The sequence below is a fragment of the Mastigoproctus giganteus genome, chromosome 10 (assembly GCF_048544385.1).
Source record: "Mastigoproctus giganteus isolate SK-2022 chromosome 10, ASM4854438v1, whole genome shotgun sequence".
NCBI classification, from domain to species: Eukaryota; Metazoa; Arthropoda; class Arachnida; order Uropygi; family Thelyphonidae; genus Mastigoproctus; species Mastigoproctus giganteus.
Genome location: NC_143584.1, coordinates 143,004,006 through 143,028,957, shown reverse-complemented (window position 1 = coordinate 143,028,957; position 24,952 = coordinate 143,004,006). Strand labels below are relative to the sequence as shown.

The following is a 24,952-nucleotide window of genomic DNA, read 5'->3' as shown; positions in this document are numbered from 1 at the left end:
GGGGAATATTCACAAGAGACTGTAGAGATTTATCGTAACCAAACATTTCCACCAGATTCCGTCTTCTCACCATATTGTTCTTCCCAAGAAAGAATGAGAGATGCAAGCTGAGATTTAGTACCTAAACTTTCTACTCTACTCTGTATACAATGATAATGCAGTTCACCATTTAGATTTGGGTCACATTCTTTTAAATTAAATCTCAGTCTAAGATCTGGCTCTATTGCACGCATTACATGGACTAATTTTGACTTGAGAAACATTTGAAATAATCCCAGATCTAAATCATAAAGTTTTGGATTCCTTAAGTCTCTGTCAGATCGAATTATAGGCACTTGGTCTTCTATTGCCTTCCTTGAAGCAAGATAATCAAAGACATAACAACTCATGTGATAATAATTATGTAAGTCAAAATGACCAAAATCTTTCTTAACTTCAACAGAACTTGGCACACTTGTGCGCCTGAAAGCTACTGCAGGATGATATTGTATAAAAGGAACTGGGAAATATACTTGAGTTTTCAGAATGGTATTCATTCTTACTCGATTTAAATATTCAGGATGCATTTCCATATCTACCTGGCACAGCAGGATAACTGAATCTGGAGTAAGTTTACGAACAACCAGATCTAAAATGCTAATCTCTGATGGCATTTTTCCAAAAGTTCTAATGCTTAGCCATGCAATTTTTGCACCAATAGATCTATATTTATTAGTATTTACATTAATGAGATTCTTTAATGTTCCAAACACATCATCTTTTGCTCCTTTGCCCGGATCACGTGGACCATATAAAAAAACAACCAGTAAAACAGTGTTATCCTGTTTATCCAAGCAAGATTTTGCATAATCCCTGAGAAAAGCCACAGCACCTTCACGATCTTTTAGTGTCACCACCAAAATAAGAACTATACGGATGTGTTCAGTGACAAAAGGTACAGGAATAATTTCAACTTGATTTAGAGGACGAACTACTTCTAAACTCTTTAAAGAAAATGTATTACACTTTTCATCTTTGAATTCCAAGTCAAATCTATACTCCATTCCTCGGGTTGGGTCAAACCTTCTGTATCCATTTTTCAGACTATAAAATGTGTATTTTCCACTGTACTTATTTTTTATCCAAGATATACATGCTTGTTTAACATTTTCAATGTCAAGCTTTTGTGCACCTTTTAAATCAGAAATAACAGTAAATTCATTTGAGAGAAAACTGTGAGTGTCATTAAAATACATCCATGGGATGACATCAAACCTGCTGCTTGGCTTAAAAGGAGATTCTATACCCACTGGCCATGTAAAATGCCTTTTGTCTTCTGGAAGGTGATGGCTATTACTAGCCATCTGCTCTTGTACTGAATGTATCATTTCTTCATTCCTAAGTAAATCTTGATGACAAAAGTAATTATGTATCTGAAAATGTTGCTTAGCTTCATTTAGTGGGAAAACTGTCATTATATCTTGGACATCTGACCAGGATAACTTCTGAAACATTGATTCTAGTATGGAATCTCTTGAAATATGATATGTGGAATATAATCTTCCCTTTAAAAGAAAAAAAAATAATAAATATATAATACATATAGACAATATTTATACATAAAATACATTTTTCAATTGGACATTTCATGATTTCAACAAGTGCAATAATATTATAAGCCAATAATTTATCATAATAGTCATTTTTATTTTTAATTAACACATACAAGCCTGACATGAATACAACATGAAATATCATGCTTCAGTAGCCTGTAGTGCCTGATTCACATTTTGCTTTGTACCTTTATTTTCTTAATTTATTGTTTTCCTTACCTTAAAGAAGATACTGGTTGCTCTGGACTCTTTGAGCATTATCACATCTTCTAAAGGCAATACCAGACAAAGATTTCAGTATTTTAATAATGGCTAACTGTTTCTTAATCATGTTTAGCAGTGTTTTCAACAGGCAAAAATGAAGAGCCCAGGATCGCCACTTTCAACATCATCTATAAAACACTGATTTTAGAAAGAAAGTACAGGTGCAGGGTATACTACAAAATGCAAACCTTCACATCAGACTATGTGAGGAGATTAATAATAAAAAAATTAAAAAAAATCACAACCATTTATGTAATGATTATAAGTTACATACAGTGAATATAATTGTATATTCATAATTGTATAAATGAGAAATAAAAATAACTGAAAAATAAAAGGTTTGTTCCTCTTTTTTTCTTGTAAAAAAAAAAAAGATGAATTTATTGCTTTGCTGTAAAACTGTTCAATTTGTGATACATTTCTTCAGTTATCATTTGTTCACCATTTGGCATCTCTCATATTGTGGAACCACTTTGCAACTGTGATCGCATGTTTGCATCATCAGGGTACCTGCCCACCCACCGATTATAGGCCAACAGCTTTGAAATGGTGCCACTTGGGTGGTGGTATCCACTGAGAATAAATAACAGAGTGGTCTTCTCTGTTATTACTCAATACTTATTCGAAGTAGTGCAATACCTGGTATCGTGCTGTGAAGGTCTAAATTGTCTAAGTGTCTAAATTTAATAACATCAAAATTTTGCCCAACCTATTAGGCCTTTTAACACCTCTCTCTAGTGTTCAACCCCAACCAGCAATTTCCAAACAGCAATCGCATTAAGGTTAAACGCGTGATTTATTTATTTCTTCTTTAGGTCCTAGCCACTGAAATCCCAGGAAACTAGGTGGCAGGACCTGCCAGAGCAACTTATTGTAATACAGAACACACCCAGCTAGCCTCCATGTGGCAAGGTATGGGCAGCGTCAGGCCCCACTAAGGGCCTGGCAGCCAATAAGCCAGACAAACAATGGGCACAACACATCACACTGCACAGACAAGGCCCACACACTTTCAAGTCTCTGGCTTGACACTGTGCTGTCCTTGATACAGCGAACACATGCGGAGATGGGAGAAATCCCATGTGCCGTCTGACATGAACATACCTTTTGTGAAGGTAGCCACAATATGAGATACAATTAAAAATGATGCCTTTCCAATATGCACATAGTTTAATTTATGGGTAAACTATGGCATATCTACACCGATATATAGTTATTTAAACCCATACGTTATTATGCCTTGTGCATTTCGTCTTTAAAATACATTTCTTTAGTTAAAAATGATCTGAAGCTATTTCTATTATGAAAAGCGTTAAGAAACATAATAAAGTGTAGTTTTCTCATGATAAAACTGTAATAAAATTTTTGTAGGAAGTAATCATGAATTTTAGGCATTTTGCATATTAGCATTAGCATTAGTAGAGGCATATGATGTAAGAAAGCTTATGCAGCATCAGCCAAAAAAAAAAAAAAAAAAAAAAAAACACTCCCATTTCACCCCTCCGTTCACTCGAAATACCTGTCCAGCTGAGCTGTAAATTTATTTAGGCTATCAACTTCCACAACAAGGGATGGAAGTCTATTCCACCAACCAACTACCCGCTGGCTAAAGGCAAATTTCCGCACATCTATCCTGCATCTGTCTTTCCTCAATTTGAATTTATGCCCTCTCAGGTGATTATTCTGAGCAAGAGGAAGAATCCCATCGGCATTGAGCATACTCACTAATTCAAAGCTTTATACACCTCTATCAGATCACCTTGCCGGTGCCTAGTCTCCAGACACTGTAATTTGCAAAACTTAAGCCTTTCTTCGTAAGAGCAACACTTTGTTCCATTCACTAATCTTGTTGCCCTTCTCTGTACTCATTCCAGCAGCTCTACATACTTCTTGAAATGAGGCTTCCAGACCTGTATACAGTACTCAAGTTGTGGCCTGACCATTGCCTTATACAAGGGAATAATCATCTCCTTATCCCTGCTAGAAAAATTCCTGTATATCATTCACAAGACACCATGAGCTACTCTTGCAGACCGTCTGCACTGCTCGGAAAACTTCTGCCTGCACAATTACCCCCAGGTCCTTTTCATTCTCTACCACTGTCAGTGTAGTACCACAGAGTTAATACGTTGCTCTAGGGTTACTGTTTCCCATATGTAGTACTTTACACTTGTCAATGTTAAACTTCATTTGCCACCTCTCAGCCCATCTGCTCAACCTTTCCAGATCCTGTTGCAGCAGCATAGCATCAGTAGTGTCCTTAACAATCCTGCCAACCTTTGTATCGTCTGTAAACTTGGACATTAAGCTTGATATACCATCATCAATATCATTTATAAATACAGAAAACAACAATGGACCCAACACCGAACCCTGAGGGACTCCACTAATAACATTAGTCCACGATGAGCAGTGTCCATTGATTACCACTCTCTGTCTTCTCCCCCTCAACTATCCCTTTATCCATAGCAGCAATTTGCCTCCAATGCCACACTGCTCCAATTTGTGCAACAGTACCAAAAGCCCTTCTAAGATCCAAATATATAATATCAAAATTATTCTCTGCATCCAGTTCTATTGTAACTGCATCATAGTATCCAATCAAATTGGTCAGGCAAGACTTTCCCTTAACAAAACCATGCCTTGTCCGAACTATAACTGAAGTCTTGTCTAGACGATCCTGCAGTGCTTCCATTAATTTTCCTGGAATAGAAGTTAAACTCACAGGTCTATAATTACTTGTGTCAGCCTTTGATCCTCCTTTGTGAATTGGGGTCACATTTGCACATCTCCAGTCTATTGGTACCTCCCCTGAGTCCAAAGAAGCTCTCATAATTATGGCTAAGGGTTTGCTTACTTCCTTTGCTGCCTCCTTTAATATAACTGGATAGATCCCATTCACCCCAGGTGCCTTTTTTATGTTTATCCTCAACAATTTCTCCTCCACTTTAATCTCAGTTATTACAAAATCATCTAGCTCGTTGCCAGAGTTTACTTCACCTCTGGCATTCCCTTTTCTGAATAACTCCTCATGTGTGAATGTAGATGCAAAATACTCGTTTAGATCTGTGTGACACCACGTCTCTGATATCCCAACAATATCTGTCGTTGATGTTTTGAGCAATACCTCAAATTCATCAAATTTATTTACCAAACTCCTAGCATTGGTGTACACACAAGTAAACATGCACCTGTTCCTATTCTTAGCTACCCTAACACAACCCATGTGTTTACTTGTACCGCAACGACTCCCAGCAGTTTCTGAAATACCCTGCATCTTGTTTTCCAGGCTGCTGCTCATTCCAATTGAAGCAGTCCAAGTAGCCACTGGCAGAGGCGAAAGAATCACTTTCGCCTCTGCCAGTGGCTACTGTTAATCTATTAGTCCTTGTATCCCCCCAAGCTAGCAGTTTTCCAACCCACCTAACACTGCCTCGATAGCATCAGCAAATATTCTTGCTGCAATATATATATATATATCCACCAGCAAGTAATAACTCGACTCCCAGTGGATGAATTTTCATTAAATTTTATTTATATTTGGGCCTTTTAAACTAAATGCCTAAGTTTACAAAACAAAACTATACATAAACACAGGGCTGTTTCTTATGATATGGCCTGGGTGTAAGTTGAGTGTTTCATAGCTTTGCCCTATAATAAAAATTTTAGTGTTAAAATAAAGATCCTTGAGGTTGTCACAGACATTCTCTCAGATATGCCAGACGAGCTGTACTTGCTACCTGGGAGTCTAAAACACTGATGGAACTGATATTCGGGTGACACTCAAGTCAAGTGGACCCAATTTCGGCAAAGTCCGGACGGTCTGTGAGAGCCAAATCCTCTGCTTGCACCTTCAAGATGGTGGGACTGTTAGTAATCCTGGGTATAACCTCCATGCACAAGTACATGGTGGGTGACCACCCAAGTGTGAACCAACGTAAGCAGGGGTCGAGGTGTGGCGCCCACACCACATGGAGGAACGCCGCCCCTCTATGTTACCAGGCAGTACTAGGTGGTAGACGACTCTCATCAACCGGTGAAATACCACCACTTTGCTCATTGGAGGCTTGAAGTGGTGGAACCCATGTTTAGTCTCTAGAGCTAAGTTCCGGTCAACCCTTCCCTATCTCTTCCATCATGCAGTATGATTGATGACTTTTGAGGTTATGATGAACGTCATGGCGAGATCTAATATTCCTTACATTTCGAGGGTACAGCTCTAAAACGGTGTTCGCAGGCCGGCCGTTGTTAGTACGCCGGACCAAACCTATTGGTAACTCTCTAGGAGGCTTCCAGATCAGCTAGTGTATAATCTTGCTCTACTCTGCCAGATAGTGACTGGAGGGAGTCCGAGTAGTGTGTATGCGGGGAGCATTGTCGAGGCCACGTTATGTCAAGGATCTGGGTATATTCTTACCACATGTACGCCATATCCAAAAATTTCATTACTTCATACAGCATGTCCCACCCACTTTTTCTTACTATTGAATACACCATGAATTGTCAAACTAATAGAGCAAGCTTATCTGCGAAAAAAAAATAAACCTCCCAAGGACTTCCAAATTCATTTCACAAATATACGTGGTCTCAATTCTAATCTCAACGATGTCCATTTCCACTTGCAGTCTGCCAAACTCCATGTACTTTTTCTGACAGAATCTCAGTTATCGGTTGATTCAACTACTGCTCATCTCAGATGCCCAAATTATTCGCTGTATGATTCCTTTCGTCTCAAAGGTGGTACTTGTGCATATGTCCGTTCTGATATTCCCTGTCAGAGACTTGGCAATTTGGAATCTTCTCTGGCTTAAAATCTCTCTACCTCATTGTGTCAAATTCATCTGTTGTCTCTACCGTTCTCCCAACTCCACTAATCACTTGGAGCTCTTTGGCTTCCTCTCTTTGCAACTTGACTTTCTCCAGTCCAACTTTCCTAACAGTGAGGTAATTTTCCTTGGTGATTTTAATGTTCACAACTCCAGCTGGCTTCCGTTTTCTAGTCACACCGACCCAACAGGTCGAGATGCTGAGGCTTTTGCAATTACTAATGACCTATCATAGAGTGTTCATTTACCTACAAGAATACCAGACAATCCTAATCATACAGCCAATACACTTGATCTTTTTCTCACAAACAACCCTTTTAAGTACACGGTCGTAGTGACAGGTCCTTTAGGCACTTCAGATCACAACTTGGTGATTGTCTCTTCTCCAATGGAACCTTTATCTCATGGCTATTCCAAATCTCGTGTTGTTTGGCATTACAAGAATGCAAAATGGGATGACCTGTGAGACTTCTTTTCTTCTTTTCCTTGGTCGGTTTACTGTTTCAAAACTTCTGATGTCAACGTTTGCTCAGATCGTGTCAGTGAAATTTTTCTTGCAGGAATGGAATCCTTTATCCCACAACTAAACCTTGGTTTTCCAATAAATGTGCTAAGGCTGTCCAAGAGAAGAATGTTGCATATCGTAATTGGCTTGTTTCTAATTCTTCAGTTTCATTTTCTGCCTACACCAAAGCTCGCAAAAATTGTAAAGCAGTTATTAATCAGTCCAAACTAGAGTTTGAACAGGCTAAGAGTAGAAAACTTGCTTCTTGCCCTAATGGTAGTCGAGCATTCTGGTCTCTTGCCAAAGCTATTGGCTGCAACTTTTGCCTATCTCTGCTCCCACCTCTGTCCCAACCAGATGGTTCTGTTGTCACTTCATCCAAGGATAAAGCTGACCTGCTAGCATCCCATTTTTCTTCCATCTCATGTATTAATGACCTTGGTAAAACACCTCCCACCATTCCCAACACGCTCCATTCAATGCCTCCTGTGGTCTTCCGTCAAAAGGATATCAGAAGGATTTTGATGAATCTTGATGCTAAGAAAGCTCCAGGTCCTGATGGTATTTCTCCACTTGTTCTCAAAACCTGTGCTCCTGAACTTACTCCTGTTCTTTGCCGCCTTTTTTCACTTTCTTATTCCAAAGGTGTTTTTCCTTCTGCTTGGAAATTTGCTCATATCCAGCCAGTTCCTAAAAAGGGTGACAAATCCCTCCCATCCAATTATCGTCCCATTGCAATTACTTCTACTCTTTCTAAAGTAATGGAGAAATCAATTAACCGCCAACTCTTAAACTACCTAGAAACCTTCCGTCTGATCAACGATCACCAGTATGGATTCCAGAATATCACCAGTGGATCGCCAGTGTCGATCCACTGGTGATATTCTGGCTTATGTTACCCATTTATGGACTAATTCAATGGAAAGGTTCGGTGAAACACAAGTAGTTGCTCTTGACATCTCAAAGGCTTTTGATCGGGTTTGGCATAAAGGTCTTCTCAACAAGCTTCCATCTTGTGGTTTGCCAACTGTTTTTAGTAATTGGTTATCCAGTTTTCTCTCTGATCGCTCACTGAGGGTGATGGTAGATGGCTCTCTGTCTTCTAACTTCTCCACTAATGCCGGTGTCCCCCAAGGTTCAGTTCTTTCCCCCACCCTTTTCCTCTTGTATATCAATGACCTTCTTCCATTGACTGGAAATCCTATCCATAGTTTTGCCGATAATAGCACATTGCATTCAACTTTCCATTTTGAGAAACCTTGTCCTGCTCAATCAGCTTCAACTTCTCGAAAATCTGCTACCAATTCCTTAAATGCCGATCTTCAGGTAATTCTCCAGTGGGGCAAAGACAACTTAGTTGATTTCAACCCTTCTAAAACTCAGTCTTGTCTTATATCTCGCAAAAAGGATTCTTCTGCTCCTATGCTTATCTTTAGTGACACTCCGATTTCTAGGCAAAATGATATATCACTTTTGGGGATTACCCTGACTTCTAATCTCTCTTGGCACAAGCACATTACAAATATTGCTTCCTCTGCATCTAAAAAACTTGGTTTTCTCTGTCGCTCTCGGCGTTACTTTTCTTCCAAACAGCTGCTCACTCTGTATAAATCGCAAATCCGCCCTGCCATGGAATATTGTTCCCACATCTGGTGTGGTGCCCCCGAAACCTCTCTCAGACTTCTTGAATTCTGAGAGAATTCAAGAAGTCTGAGAGAGAAGAAGAGGGCAGTTAGGTTAATTAATGATTCATCTCTAACAGAGTCTCTCCACTCGCTTTCTCATAGACGCACTGTTTCTGCTGCATGCCTGTTCTACAGATACTTCCATGGGCACTGTTCTTCTGAATTGGCTTCTATAATTCCCGCTCTCTCTTTCAAAACAGTCCGAACACGTGCCGCCAACATCCATTTACTGTCCAACTTCAAACCCACAGAACCAACTTTTCATCTTCCTCATTTATTCATTCAACTGCCGTTTTCTGGAACAACCTTCCTTCATACGTATTTCCTGAAAATTACAATCTACAGAATTTCAAGTCCAATGTCAACAAATATCTTCTTTCGTCTTCTCAACCTCCAACCCAAGCACGGTACTAAGTACTATAGGTTCTAATACCTCTCGTGTTTGGGGTTCACATAAAAAAAAAAAAAAAAAGAGAACAGTAATTATATTTGGTATCAACGCGAAGGTCAAGATCCTGTATACATGAAGGTAAACTCAGTTCTTCGAAAAACTGAAAAGGTAAATTAATTTTATTCATTATATTTTGATAACTGTCATTTTCACATGCTGTATGTTTGTGTGTTCTGTTCTTGTCTGCTGATCAGTGAAGGCCACAGATAGTCAGTTAAAAGGCTACTACCACCAAGGTCCCAATTACTCCTCTTTGCCAGCTAGAATGCCTCAAGGGTTAAATTTAGATTTTTCTCAGGCCCAGTGGAAAGAATCAACTGCTTATCACCTAATATACCTTGAACTTTCAATAAAGGGGATTGGTTGTGAACTATAATAAGCAGAAAATATCAAATAACTTTATTTTAAGGCAATATACTGATACTGATTCACTGTATTATAATTTAAGTACTCATATGTATAACTCATGGATGAAAGTCATCTCCAAACTTGGAAGAATTTCCTCCATTAAGTGGTAAGATAAACACAGCTGTAAATAAATTTATTGAATCCTTGTGTAGCCTTGGTTGGTTTGGATGAAAATCTCTTGTCTCAAGATGTTGGATTAACACAGAAATCTAGAGAAACTCAGAACTCTGACCTAGGCCCTACTCCTAGCCAACCTGTGCCAAATTATATTCCAGGGTTGTCACAGAATGTAAATAAAATGGACAGTGTTGTAGATACAGTTCCCACTGAATTTGATTCTAAATATAATCAAGATGTATCATCAATTCTTCAAGCAATTTCTAACCTTAAAAAGGATATTATGAGCCACCTTAAGTGTGATGCTAATAGAATAACCAAAGCTTCTGGCAATTTTATTTTGGACAAATGGTCCAGTTTAGAAACCATTACAGTAGTACTTCTTATAGATAATGAGAAACTAAGGGCTGCTCTTGATAAAGTTAAAACTAGAGTTAATCTTTTAGACAAAGTTGTGGATACTCTCTCCATAATAACTTCTGATGCTCACAAATTGCCTATTGAAAAACACAGTATGTGGAAAAAGCCCTAGCACTGTTCGTTCTTTTGCTGAAGCTGTCTGCATAAGCTCAGTTGCATCTACTCCTACTCAAAAAAACCTCCTACAGATAACAAAACACTACAAAATGTATTAATAATTTGTGCTAAAGAAGACAGTGAACTGAAAATCAGTAATGACTGGTTTTCAGTTCACTCCCCCCATCCACCCCCCAGTTCTCCCCAGAGCCACGGCGTTCTCACTAGCTTAAGCCCTTTGCTTTGCTGCTCTGGGGCATGATTTTCGTTCCAATTCAATATAATTAAAAATACTAACTAAACAAATACATCTAATGCAGTAATAAAATCATGCACTGGTTATGCTAACTGAATTGCAGTATAGTGGTGCATATAACTGAAATGCAGTATACCATATATGCAATCCAGTTCTGCGAAGGCAAGGTGTTTTTGCCAATGAAAATGTGTACTCCGAGATAACGAAGTTTGGATACGTTATTAATTTTATATAATTAACATGAGAAATTTGCCATAGCTGGCAGCAAGAAATTCTATTGTTTTTGCCAAGGAGAGGAAAGCTTCTTTAATTTGACCCCCCCCCCTCAGAGCACAGACTAATTCATTGGGACTTCTGTTTTGGGTCACCCATTTTTTAAACTCGTTTCCATATATGAATTAGAATGTCTCTGCTGAGACTAAACCAGTACATGAAAGTTATATTTGTCAAGCTGCAGAAAAATCAATGCATTGCAGAAATGAAAGTTGAAAACTGTATCAAGTGATAGATTGTTGTGTGCATGCTAACAGTGAGCAATGTAAGTAAGGAATACATTGAACTTCTCACTGACTTCAAATGGCCTTCCTAAAAATAATGCAGAGGGCAGTTCAATGTCACATCTCGTTATCACATACGCTGAGTAGCCAGTTTATAAGGCTACATAAAGTGTGTAGTTAGATACCCTATCCCTTGGATAGTCAGCAGCTAATGTGCCAGTGCAACTATCATGGGCACTGCTGCCCTGCTTGGATGTTCACATATAATAGCATTTAGAGAATACCAAGGATGAACCAGCAGTTAGAAAACATTTGGCCAGTGGTCAGAGTCTGCTGATTTGAGAGACTGACAGAGTGAAAGGAATCATGCAATCTAACAGGCAGGCCATAATCAGTCAAATTATAGCACAATACAATAATGATGTGCAAAGGGATGTACAATGCATCAGATCTTGTCATGGATGGGATACAACAGCAGATGACTTCACTGAATTCCACCATTGTCAGTTAAAAACAAGCAACTATGAGTACAGTGGGCACAGTAACAACAATGTATCAAGATTCATCACACTAGAGAATCCTTTTCCACTCCTACACACATGACATCATTACACCTCTTGCTCTGGATTAATTTTTACGATGAAGGGTAAGCAGCCAGAAGATCATCTGTGGAAACTTTGTTGATGCAATTACATAGTATGTATATACAATATGATAACCTCTTGTATGTTCCCAACCCTCCTGGTGATTCTTCAGCAAGTATGGAAATTTTTCTAAACACAACCGATTGGAAATTCTGTTTTAGCAGACCTACAGTTGGCCATTGACCACTAGTATATCCTCAACTTTGGCAGTTGTAACTAAAGACAGAGAAAAAAGGGCACAAAATAAATTTCTTTTTATATTTCATACAGTTCTGTAGCCAGAGGAGTTTTATTACTTCAAGCTGGCCAATATATGAGTAGCACAGCTATCCATCGTCTGTGTATATTTTGCAGTAGTATAAGAATTTTAACTTATAAAGTATACCAGTGATCATTTATGCTACTCTAGGATCACAAACAGTCCCTTTAAGAAATGATCCCAAAAACTTTATAATCACTGACAAAAATTTTGTCAGTGATTATAAAGGAAATGTTTCAAAGTATGTACACATAAAAATTCAATATAATACACATGTATGCATATCACCTTCACAGAAATAAGATATCAAGCTTCCCCATTGTTATTTATGATTAAAAAAATTAACATTCCAGTGCTGCTGAAAGTTACATATTTCATCATGTAATTTAAGGTACATCTTGACGATGGGGGTGGGAGATACTTTAAACATACTGTAATGATTACAACCAGTACTTTATTGCATTAACTTTCTGATAGGTTGTCGTACCCAGAGGCACATTTATAATAGCTGTAGCATGTTTATAGGTTAGTTTTCTAATTTCAAAAGAAAATGTAATTAATGCAAACAGAATATGGAATGGGAATTGTCACGGGCCCTAGATAATTATTTGTTTAAGCCTAAATTCAGCACTCGTCTTGTATACTGACTGGTCAGTTTGAAGCAAGCTTACTATATGTATATTTCATGTTATGTTGAAATTTTAGGTTGAATTACAATATTCAGCAAAAACAAAAACGTTAAAAAAATAATAATAAAACAAAACAATTACAGAAAACTTTGAAAATCACTAGCTGAACAGTTCTGAAACTGTAATAAGATTTAATATCAATGTATATTTTGTACATTAACCTTTTCAATCTAAGGTAACATTAATTACCTTTGTGCCTGTTATTTTGCATCTGATATCAAAGAAGCAACTGTCCTATTATGAACTGTTCAACTTTAAAAAAATGAAACATGACAATGAAGGTACAGACTGATAATTATTAATGTGATCTCATGGTAATTATTAGCTCTAATTTATCAAACTTTCCAGTAGTCTGAAGCACATCTGCCCATCTGATACACACATTTAACAATAACTGAAATGTACTTAACACTTGCTTACACATGGTATGAGTTATAATGGCAATGGCCAGAGACAATTAAAGAATATGAGCGGATTAATGTATTTAATTAAGGTAAAAAGTATTATTACTGAATTGGTGGAATTCTGTTGTTATATGCAAATCAGTTCTGCGAAGGCAAGGTATTTTCGTCAATGAAATTGTGTACTCGTGAGATAATGAAGGTTGCGTATCAGAATTAAGTTTAATGTTAATGTTTGCTAGATTAAAGTACAACAGAATGCTTGATATATGTTGAAACAATACTGGAGATAACCATAAGCAATTTATTTATAACACTTTCTTTTGCAATGTTGGTTTAAAGTTATTAAGAAAGATTTGATCCTCAGCACTCAGAGGCATTAAATTGCTTTGTTTAAGTTACTGAAATGTCAAGTCAGCATAACACAGTACAGTGCATTGGCTAGAATTCTGTTTAATTATAATGTTAAAAGAAGTTGGAACAAATGTTTGAAAGGAGCTTGCACATTGCTTTGAGCTACTGCATTTTTTGTTGCATGGGACAATTACCTATTAATTTAATCACAGACACTTGGAAACAAATTGTTAGCTATAGAAAAGTTGAGAAAAATATATTTATTTAATTCGAAACTGTGCCATGTCTTTAATTGAAGGAGAACATACTGGTTCACTCACAGCTCAACTATATGCAATTTTGTGGAAAGGAACTTGAACCTGGAACTTGTAATAAGTTAACTGGGATAGGTGCAGTTGGTTTATTTGTTATTTAATTTTGGTGTTGGACCAAGACACACAGACCACACACAGTGGCAAAACAACACTGAAAAAAGTATTCTACTACTGAAAACCCATGGGTTCAAATATTGCAATGAGCATAAATATGCAAAATCCTTTCCAGACACGTTGAGATTCAAACTTGCCACTTTCACAGGATATAAGATTATTCTATCAAAAGTTACACGTGTTGGCAGAAATTGGGCACAGAATAAATTAGAGAAAATGAAGCTTAACAGAGAATGATGCGAGGACCAAAAATAAGCAGTTAAAAACCGTTAGTGGGACTGGTAGTATGGGGGGGGAAGAATCAAGTGTTCTTCACTAATAAATAATAATATTAACTACTAACCCTGAACAGCAGACAATGATATAATTATTGTCTGCAGAATAATGCAGAATGTTATCCAGAAGTCAAGTCAATCTTGGTAAGAGCCATTTTATTCCACTGACTAATTTTGTTTCTTTCTTCTTAGCACCTCTTTCAACAGATCTGTATCCTTCCTAAAATGATGCATGCTTTGCCACCCATATGTAGTACTCAAGATGTAGCCTAACCTCTGCTTGAAACAACAGGATAATCACCTCATAAAGAGCCTTATGAACTATGCTAGCAGCCTGTTTGCACTATTCAGAGAACTTTGTGTCAGACTGCAAAGGCAAGGCTAATAGTACCTTCCATTTAACTTCAATTGCCACTTTTAGTATTGGTATTAGCAACATGAAGACGAGCCTGCATTACTTCTTTAACCACTGGCTCCATTATTTTCCTTAGCACAAAATCAGTCAGTAATGGCCAATGTTGAGCAAGTAGTTACTTGCGGCACATTTGGAAACAGCACATTATTTATATATTTTCATAATTGATGAAATATCTTAAACTGCAACATTACTCTGTGGTAGATGACTCTCATCAACTGGTGCAGTACAACCACTTTGCTTATTGGAGGCTGTAAGTGGTGAAACCCATGTTTAGTATCCAGAGCAATGTTAACGGCACCACTCCCAGCCATCTCCTTCAACCCATGTATGGTACTACCAGTGCTACTACAAATGCTAATATAAAATAACACTACTAATACAATACAGTAGCATTAGTTAAGGCTTATAATTCAAGAAACCAAGCTTATAAAGTATCAGCCAAACCCCCCCTCTCCAAAAAACCCCTTCTCATTTTGCCCATTCCAAATGTTTGTCTAGTTCAACCTTAAATTTATTTAAGCTATCAACTTCCACAACAGATGGATGTCCATTCCAGTAATCAAACACCCGCTGGCTAATGGCAAACTTCCGCACATCTATTCTACAACTGTCTTTCCTCAATTTGAATCGATGCCCCCTCAGGTTCTTAGTCTGAGCAAGCGGAAGTATCCCATCAGCATTGAGCCTGCTCAAACCATTCAAAGCCTTATACACCTCAATCAGATCACCTCGCAGATGCTGCGACTTGCAGAACTTAAGCCTTCTTCGTAAGTGCACCTCTTTGTTCCTCTCACCAATCTTGTTGCTCTTCTCTGTACTCATTCTAGCAACTCTATATCCCTATAAAATGAGGTCTCCAGACCTGTATACAGTACTCAAGGTGTGGTCATACCATTGCCTTATACAAAGGGATAATCACCTCGTCTCTGCTAGCAAAATTCCTAAATATCATTGACAAAACTCCATGACCTGCTCTGGCCGCCTGTCTGTACTGCTCAGAGAACTTCATATCTGACTGCACAATTATCCCCAGATCGTTTTCATTGTCCACTTCCCTGAGTGTAGTACGACACAGTTGGTACATTTCTCTTGGGTTATTGCTACCCATATGCAGTACTTTGCATTTGTCAATGTTAAACTTCAGTTTCCACTTCTTAGCCCATCTGCCTAACTTTTCTAGATCCTCTTGCAGTAGCATACTGTCTTTAGTGTCATTAACAACCCTGCCAACGTTTGTATCATCTGCAAACTTGAACATTAAGCCTGATATACCTTCATTGATAAATATGCAAAACAACAACGGGCCCAGCACTGAACACTGGGGGACTCCACTAATAACATTAGTCCACGTAGAGCAGTGTCCATTTATTACCACTCTCTGCCATCTCCCACTCAATCATTCCTTTATTCATTGCAGCAACTTGCCCTTAATGCCGCACTGCACCTATTTGTACAGCAGCCTTCCGTGTGCAACAGTATCAAAAGTTTTCCTGAAATCCAAGTATATGATATCAAAATTATTTTTTGCATCCAGTTCCTTTGTGACCACATCGTAATATCTAATCAAATTGCTCAGGCAAGAATTCCCCTTAAGAAACACACGCTGTGTCTGAACTATTACTGCAGTCTTGTTTTTTTTTTTTTTTGATTTGGTAGTTGTTGGCGCATCGGCTTCTGTGGCCATATTGCACCTCCCAAGGTTTTTGCAGTACTTTGATCCAAGCCCGAGGCGGGAATCGAACCCGCGACCTTTGGGTTGCCGGGCAGGTACTTTACCCACTCGGCTAGCCCGGTCGGCCTGCAGTCTTGTCTAGGTGATCCTGTAACACTTCTTTAACTGGTGACTCCATTATTTTCCCTTGAACAGAAGTCAAACTAACAGGTCTGTAATTACTTGTGTCACCCTTTGTGAATTGGAGATACATTTGAACATCTCCATTTCGTGAGGACTTCCCACGAGTCCAAGGATGCTCTCATAATTATGGCTAAGGGTTTGCTTATTTCCATTGCTGCCTCCTTCAATATAACTGGATACATTCCATCTGCACCAAGTGCCTTTTTTATGTTTAACTTCAACAATTTCTCCTTCAATTTGCTCTAAGTTATTACAAAATCACTTAGCTCCATGTTAGAGTTTGATAAACTTTTGGCATTCCACTCCTTGAATAATTCCTCATGTGTGAATGTAGATGCAAAATACTCATTCAGTTTATCAGCTAGTTGAGCAGATCATCAGTAGTCAAACCATCTATATTAATTGGACCAACCTGATTCATCCCCTTAATTCTAGAGTTTACATAAGTAAAGAACTCTTTGCTGTTTTTTTTTGCATCCTTTGCCAAAGATTTCTCGTAATCTGTCTTTGCCTGCCTAACTTCCTTTGTGACTTGATTACAGACTAGCTTATATCTGCCGTTGGCTTCTGTGTCGCCTTATAATTTATATGCATCCCATGCATTTTTCTTCTCTGCCACGAGCCTCATTAATTCATCTGACATCCACTTAGGCCTGAATCTTGAACAGTATTTCTTAGTTGGTATGAAAAGCCTAGTGGCCTCTAGTAGTAGTCTAGTAGCCACCAAGATTAAGTCCCTGAAGGCTTCCCATTTAGAATTTACCATTGGTAACACCATCAATCGATCCTACTGTATAGAATTTAAAAATTAAATTCTATACAGTGGGATAATTAAAAAAATTAAATTAAAAATTAAATTTTAAATTCTATACAGTGATCTCACTGTATAGAATTTAAAAATTCTATACAGTGAGATCACTGTAGTCACCTTTATGAAAGCAAAAAACCCTTCCCTTCCCTTTACTCTTAATGGTAGTTACATATTTAAGCAAACTCCACATCAGTATACTGTGATCGCTGTCACCTAGTGGTTCCTTTATTTGCAAATTCTTAATGCATGAATAATCACTGCTGATAATCAGATCAAGAGTATTACTCCCTCTGGTTGCCCCTCGAACGTGTTACTGTAGAAAACAATCCTCCAATAAATCCGCAAAAGTCTTGCTAGCGTGAAAGTGACCAACCCACAAATTCCAGTCAATATCTGGAAAGTAAAAATCCTCCATTGCAAGACATTCTGATTTACTGAATGTACTACAATATGATACTAATACTTACTAGTACTAATACTAACAGTGGAGGTAGATGACTCTCAACAACCAGTGTGTCCAGGTGCTCACAGCTGGTGAGTGTGGGCTTGCACACCCAGGGTCCTGAGCTTGATATAATCATTCTTCTCTTTCTTGGTGATTCCCTTCTACTTTCGTTCTTTCTTTCTTTCTTTTTCTCTCTCTCTCAGAGTGATTCAGAATTTTTTTTTTTTTTTTGGCTGGTGTAGTATAAGCCTCAGGCTTCCTTACACCAAATGGTGGCTAATAATAATAATAAAGACTTCAGCAGAAGATAGAAGAATTAAGAGTCAAGATAGGTCAGTTGACCCAGTACCAACAGGGTAATAGAAGTAAGAAATTGATTGGAAAGGTGAAGAGCATCCTCAAGAGATACAGTGTCCACAGCAAACACGAGACCATAAATCAGAGAATAGGAGAATACTTGGACATACCGAAGCAGAACCTCCTCACACTCAGCAAAAGTCTACACCGAAAGAGAGCTCCCAGAGGAAAATAAACAATTGAATCTTCGATGAGGACCAAAGAGCCTTCTACAGGAAACTGGGAGAAAATGAGAAAGCAGAAAACAGACCACCCAAGAAGAAGACGATTGAGGAGTTCTGGGGAAATATCTGGAGCAGTGAAGTAAGACATAACAGCCCTGGATAGAAGTAGAACAAATGAAAACCAAGGACATATAAGAGATGAGAGAGTGGGAGATTGGAGAAGAAGTAAAACAGTCGATCAGGAACACCCACAACTGGCAAAACCCAGGAATTGATCACATCCACAACTACTGGTACAAGAAGCTCACTTGCACACACAAGCACCTAGCAGAGCAGTTCACTCAAATGATAAGGCACCCGGAGACAATCCCAAAGTTTCTCACTGAAGGAGTCACATATCTGAAGCCTAAAGACGAAGATCTAAGAAACCCAGCAAAATACGGAAAAATCACATGCCTCCCAACGATGTACAAGTTCCTGACCAGCTGCATAACCAAGAAGATATCAGACCAATTAGAGAGTCAGAACATAATGGCCAAACAGCTGAAAGGATGCAAGAAGCAATTAACCATAGATGCCACAGTTATGGAGCAAGCCTACAAGAAGCACCGCAACCTATACACGGCCTATATCGATTACCGCAAGGGCTTTGACTCCGTACCTCATATCTGGCTAATCCACCTGAAAATCTACAAGGTCAATCCGATAGTGACAAACTTCCTAGGGGCAATGATGACGAAATGGAGTACCACCATTAAGCTCACATCATGAGAACGTCACAACCAGGCCAATCCACATCAGAAGAGGAATCTTTCAGGGAGATGCCCTGAGCACACTGTGGTTCTGTCTAGCACTCAACCCAATATCCACCATGCTTAATGGCAAGTATGGATATAACCTCAAAGAAGGAAGAAAGAACCTGTACATCCTCACTCACCTGATGTACATGGATGACATCAAGCTGTACGTGGCAACCGAGAAGCAACTCCAGCAACTACTTCAGATCACTGAAGAATTTAGCGAGGACATCAGGATGGAATTTGGTCTAGGCAAATGCAAGACCCACACACTGCACCAGAGAAAATTATTCGGCCAAAACTACCAGCTGCTGACTGGTAAAGAGATCGAAGCTATGACAGAAGGAGAAACCTACAAATACCGAGGGATGATGCGGGCTCAGCAGTTAGAGCACAAGGAAATCAAGAAGTGACTGACAAAAATATCATCAGAGACTCAAAAGCCTACTGAAAGCCAAATTGAACAGAGGGAACACAGTAGCCATAAACACCTATGCAGCTCCAGTACTAAAATACTGTTTTGGGGTCATAGATTGGACTAATACTGAACTAGAGGATATGCAAAAGACAAGGACAATGATGACCAAGAGCCGCCAACACCACCCGAAGTCAGCAGGGGAGAGACTAACAATAGCTCGGAAAGAGGGAGGAAGGGGCCTGATAGAACAACTGAAAACACCAATAATTAACCTAAAGGATTACTTCGAGAACAACACAGCACCACTCCACCAGGCCATAAGGAACATAGATAAGTGGTATACCCCACTTGACCTAAGCGAGGAGCTCCCTCCCGCCCAGATGGCACAAGGAACGAAGCTAGAAAGATGGGCAAAGGAGACACTCCATGGCAGACACTACAATGATCTCCATCAAGATCACATCAATAACATTTCTTCCAATGCATGGCTCACGAGCAGGATGCTCTTCCCGAGACTGAAGGATTCATGCTCACTATCTAAGATCAGGTAATCAACACCAGGAACTATAGCAAATACACAGCCAAGGAGCTCCGAGTGTTCGATGACACATGTCGAAGATGCCACCTGGCCTCAGAAACGATCCAACACATCACCATGCGATGCAAGGTGATCCTCCAGACTGAGTACATTCATATCCAGGTAGCCAGGATAATATATCAGAAGCTAGCAAGGAAATACCAGTTGATCAAAGAAAGTGTACCGTACTACAAGTACGAACCCCAGGCAGTACTAGAGACCCCAACCCACAAGCTGTACTGGGACCGTGCCATAATATTAATGGATAGGACAATCCCGCACAACAGACCGGCATAACCCTTGTGGACAAGAAGGAAAAGGCTACCTATCTGATTGACATAGCGGTACCCAACACTGGCAACCTGCAGAAAACCCGTGGGGAAAAAATCAGGAAGTTCACGAACCTAAGACAGGTTATCAAAGAAATGTGGCATATGCAACAAGTAACGACTATCCCGATCATCATGTCAACCACAGGTATGGTGCCTACATAACATCCTAGCAGCAATAGGTCTCCCAGAGAACATCTACAAGGAGCTCCAGAAAGTTGCAATCCTGAACACCTGTAGGATTGTCAGAGAGTTCCTTGACCAACAGTAACACTACAATTACAACCACCATGTGTATTTGGTAGCAGGACCAGTCACAGAGTGGAATCCCTCAATCAGGGAGAAATAATATAAGAGCAACAACAATAATAATAATACTTTGCTTATTGGTGGCTTGAGTTGGTGAAATCCATGTTTAGTCTCCAGAGCAAGCTTCCTGCACCCCATCCCCACCAACCCATGCATGGTACCACTAGTACTAATACTTATATAATATAATAATAATAATATATTATAATATTAATACTTACTAATATTAACACTAGATAATAGATGACTGTCATCATTACCACCACCACTGGTTACTGAAGTAGTGAAAGCCATCTCCAGAGCAAAGCAATTCTCCAGAGCAATTCACAGTACTTATTTCTGGGACACCTTTCATACTTAGATGCTATCAAAGCGTTTTACATAGTTCCACATGGGAGGTTGCTATACAAAACAGAATGTATTAGTATTGTGGAGCAGATCTCAAGGTGAATTAAGGGATGGCTGAAGGAGAAAAGGAACTGAGTTATTATAAATGGTCATTCTTCAGAGTGGAATAGGGTTATAAATGGAATTCCTCAGGGTTCAATCCTTGGGCCACTCATGTTTGTGACCTTGAATAACACAGAGGAAGGAATAAAGAATACAATGTTGAAATGTGCAGATGATATGAAGGTTGGAAGAATGGTTAACAATGACAGTCGGGCTGCACTTTGGTGTGATTTTGACAGGCTTTGTGGATGATCAGGGAAATGACAGTTAAGTTTTAATACTGCCAAATATCTATGTTTGAAAAATAATAACCCATGAATTATACAAGATACACCAGGTGAACAGAGGTGCAAATGAGACAAGAGAGAAGTGTTTTGATCTAACATAAGCAGGCAGCCAAGAAGGCATACAATGTATCGTGTCAATGATTTACCATATCTTTGCATCTGGGAAGAGTGTTATAATTCCGTTTTGCATGTCAATGGCAAGGCTGAATTTGGAATATTTTGTGCAGGTTTGGAGGCCACATTTAGGGAAAGCCATTAAGCTTCCTGAAAGGTCCAAAGATAGGTAACTCATCTGGAAAAAAAAAAAAAAAAAAAAAAAAAAAAGAGTAAAGGGATCTCCGCACGAGCAGAATCTTCAAAGGTGTTGGTTATTAGGCATTTTGTTAGGGAGGGGAACATGATCTGATCATGGTGTTTAAAGTATCAAAGGGAGAAACTGAATGATGGTGAAATTTGCACACAAAACACAGGAGGGTATAAATATCAACTATTAGGAAAAATTAGTAGACTAGACCTCAGAAAGTTTATGGTGAACAAAAAAAAATAATGAGCCAAAAAAATTAATCATAAGGAAAAAAAAATTTGAAATTTGTGAAGCACATTGTCAACCACTAAAATAACCTGCTTTCCTGGATGGCTGTAGTTAACAGTCTGGTGAAATTTAAGATGCAGTAGATTAGTATCTTCCAGCAGCAGCAAGAATATAATAAGTGGGATAAAGGCTATATAGGTAATGATTATTATTTTTTTTTCTTGTTATGATTATTTTTTTTGCCTGATACAGCAAAGCGGAGCCTCTCTCATCTCAACGATAGTGAATTTCATCTCAATCTTTTGGGTATATGAAAGATAACAGAATGACCATGTTCATTAGTTGATAAGAATGAGAGCAAGGTATTATGATCTATGCTAACCTCTTCTGAGTATGTATGTTACTCTTAAGTTTTTGATATGAGATCCCAGGAGTATATACATAGATCAACATTATTACAATGTTATTTCAAATAATGTCTGGTTATTTAGGCTTGAAATTTGTCAAGTACATGCTGCTGCCATCCCTTATCTGCATTTCCAATGAACAGTAGACAGTTTTAATAGATGGCACCTCTGATTTTCAAATACAGCTTTGAAAATCAGGTAGACACTGGCTACTGTTGTTCCAATTTTGGCTTCCAAAAGCTATAATTGAGAAAATCCTCTTGTATTTAGATCCATACATGAAATAGAATTCAGTGATAAATTAGTAGACTAGACCTCAGAAAATTAGTAGACTAGAGAAGAAAGTAAACAAAAAGAAAGTAATGACAAGTTTAATTTATAACCACATTTTATGATTTCATTTTCAATTTTTAAAAATAAAATTCTGGCTTGATTCTTGACAATAGTTTTACTGTAATGCTGGGAATTCAAGTCAAAATAAGAAATTAATATTTAAAAGCATTCATGTACAAAGTTTTCACTTTTATAAATCTTAACAGACTACAGTGAGCTCACATGTTTGGGCAACTCTGTTGCAAAAGGGGTACTATATTCAATATGATTGTAAATAATAAGAGGGAATATTAACATGATCCACGCTTTGAAGAACACAGTTTCATTATTGAAAGCGTTTTTAAATGGGTTTATAAAAACACAAAGATGACAAAAAAACCTCCCATTACATGGAATAGGAGAAATTTTTAAAATGTAATATCAAATATGAGATGTAGCAGCAATGGGTATAAAAGTGGATAAATATGTATATGCTATTTTTAAAGTGGAATGAAATTCTTGACACATTAACAGGTTTTCTTCAGAAAGAGATTATTTAACTGTTTGAATACAAAAAAATAATGAATTCAGGTTTAACTTCTATATTCTAAAACAAAACTTTTAGCTTAAATTCTGATACAAGTACTCTGCAAAAGCCACATACCATTAACTTTTGGTATACTTCTGAGTCTGATCAGCTTACACATTATCTTCATTTTAAAAGTGAGAAGCGTCCTAATCAGTGAATTACTTGATGTTTATGACCTATCAAGAAAGCACACATTAAGTATCCCTTTTCATTAAATTTTTTGACCTTCAGAATAGCATGAAGAAAATAAATTTTCTTGTTATAATATACAACCTTCCATTGTAAAACAAATAAATACATCCAAAGATTGTTCTGATGTAATGCTCATTTTATTATAATGCCTTTATCATAAGTAGTGTTTTGCACTTTTTTGTTTCAGAATTTAAGCTGAAAAGTACTGCTGTTTTGGTAGAGTACTGATTATATAACATATTACATTAAATACTGCATTACATTATTATTATTATTACAGAGTATTATTACATTAATTTTTATATATATATTGCATTTATTTTTAAATAATGGAGGTGCAATTATTATAATACTATTAGAAAATTAGAGGCGAGGATTTACAAAAAAATAAAAAATAATATAGTAACTACCTGAACCTGTGTTCCACAAGGAAGATTTGTTGAATGCAAAATACACCGGCCAAAATTTTCACTGTCATTTTCAGAAAATGCATGCTGCACACACCAGTCAATAGTTTCTGCTGACTTTTTAAGGACATAATTGCTAAGAAGTATTCCTGCTTCAATATTACAATACAAAGACTCTGTTGTCATTTTCTGACCAAGATGAATATGGTGACTAACACTAATATTGCTCACAAAATTGTATAATTTGGCTCCCCTAATATATGTTGAGTCTCTCGCAATAAAAAAAAAGTCATAATCGTTTATAAAATTGTTTGAAATATATTGTAACATATGAAAAGGCACAAGAATTGATCTTTCATCAGTAAATCCGACAACTGATGACAGCGCTGTATTTAGCTTATCAGGATCTTTACCTTCGAGAAAAAACACGAGCTTCTTCACATGGCTTGACAGAGTCTTGTTAAGTGCTGATCCTAGTGTTCCAACAGTAGACGAGTTGCTTATAACACCAACAAATAACTTTTCTTTAATATCCAATTCAGTTGTATAGTAACGAGGTCTTATAAGCTGCAACTTTTCTCCTCTCACATGAGTTTTCTTGGGTTTGGCATGAAGATTTAAAATCGGTTCGTAATCATCACTATATGTGTCATTTGATAAATGATCACTCAATTCCTTTTGTCGGTACCACGAGCAGTGTTCTTCAAGGAGTGGCATGACAATTAATGATAAGGCAATGCCGAGGCTAACTCCAATAAAGAATGGTGTCTGATGAAAAAAACACAAGTACGCCTTTCCAGCTACTTTCATTTGTAAACATATACGTTACTAAAAAGTAATCAGAAAGGAAACTACACGGCAAGATATTAAAAACAACAACAAATAAGAAGATCATTCCACCAGATCAAAACTCCACGGTACGCTTGTCATAACATGACATGAAGTCTCGTTGATTCTCAGTAGTGTTAGTTTATAGTGAGCATTTGCGAAATAAATTTAGGGAAATCTTATAATAAAATAACCTAGAGTACGTCTCCCCAGTTATAAATTTACAACACTTTATCGTATCATCGTAACGCTTCATCTCAACAAGCACGCTTCAAAAAATAGACACAACCAGCTTTTCAAC

General features: G+C 37.9%; 1 protein-coding gene across 1 annotated transcript; it reads right to left on the bottom strand.

Moving 5' to 3' along the window:
• Positions 1 to 24,952, bottom strand: Chpf (Chondroitin polymerizing factor). The gene is made up of 2 exons (XM_090382703.1): positions 23,827 to 24,952; positions 1 to 1,544 (listed from the first exon to the last, which is right to left on the bottom strand). Exons 1-2 carry the CDS (start codon positions 24,631 to 24,633, stop codon positions 30 to 32), a joined length of 2,322 nt encoding a protein of 773 aa, XP_090238829.1. The 5' UTR covers positions 24,634 to 24,952; the 3' UTR covers positions 1 to 29.

Excerpts from the sequence above, each read along its gene's own strand:
- Chpf (XM_090382703.1), bottom strand. The coding sequence starts at position 24,633 with ATGAAAGTAGCTGGAAAGGCGTACTTGTGTTTTTTTCATCAGACACCA. Across the intron at positions 1,545-23,826 it reads CTTGTGGAACACAGGTTCAG|GGAAGATTATATTCCACATA; the intron begins GTAGTTACTATA and ends TTTCTTTTAAAG.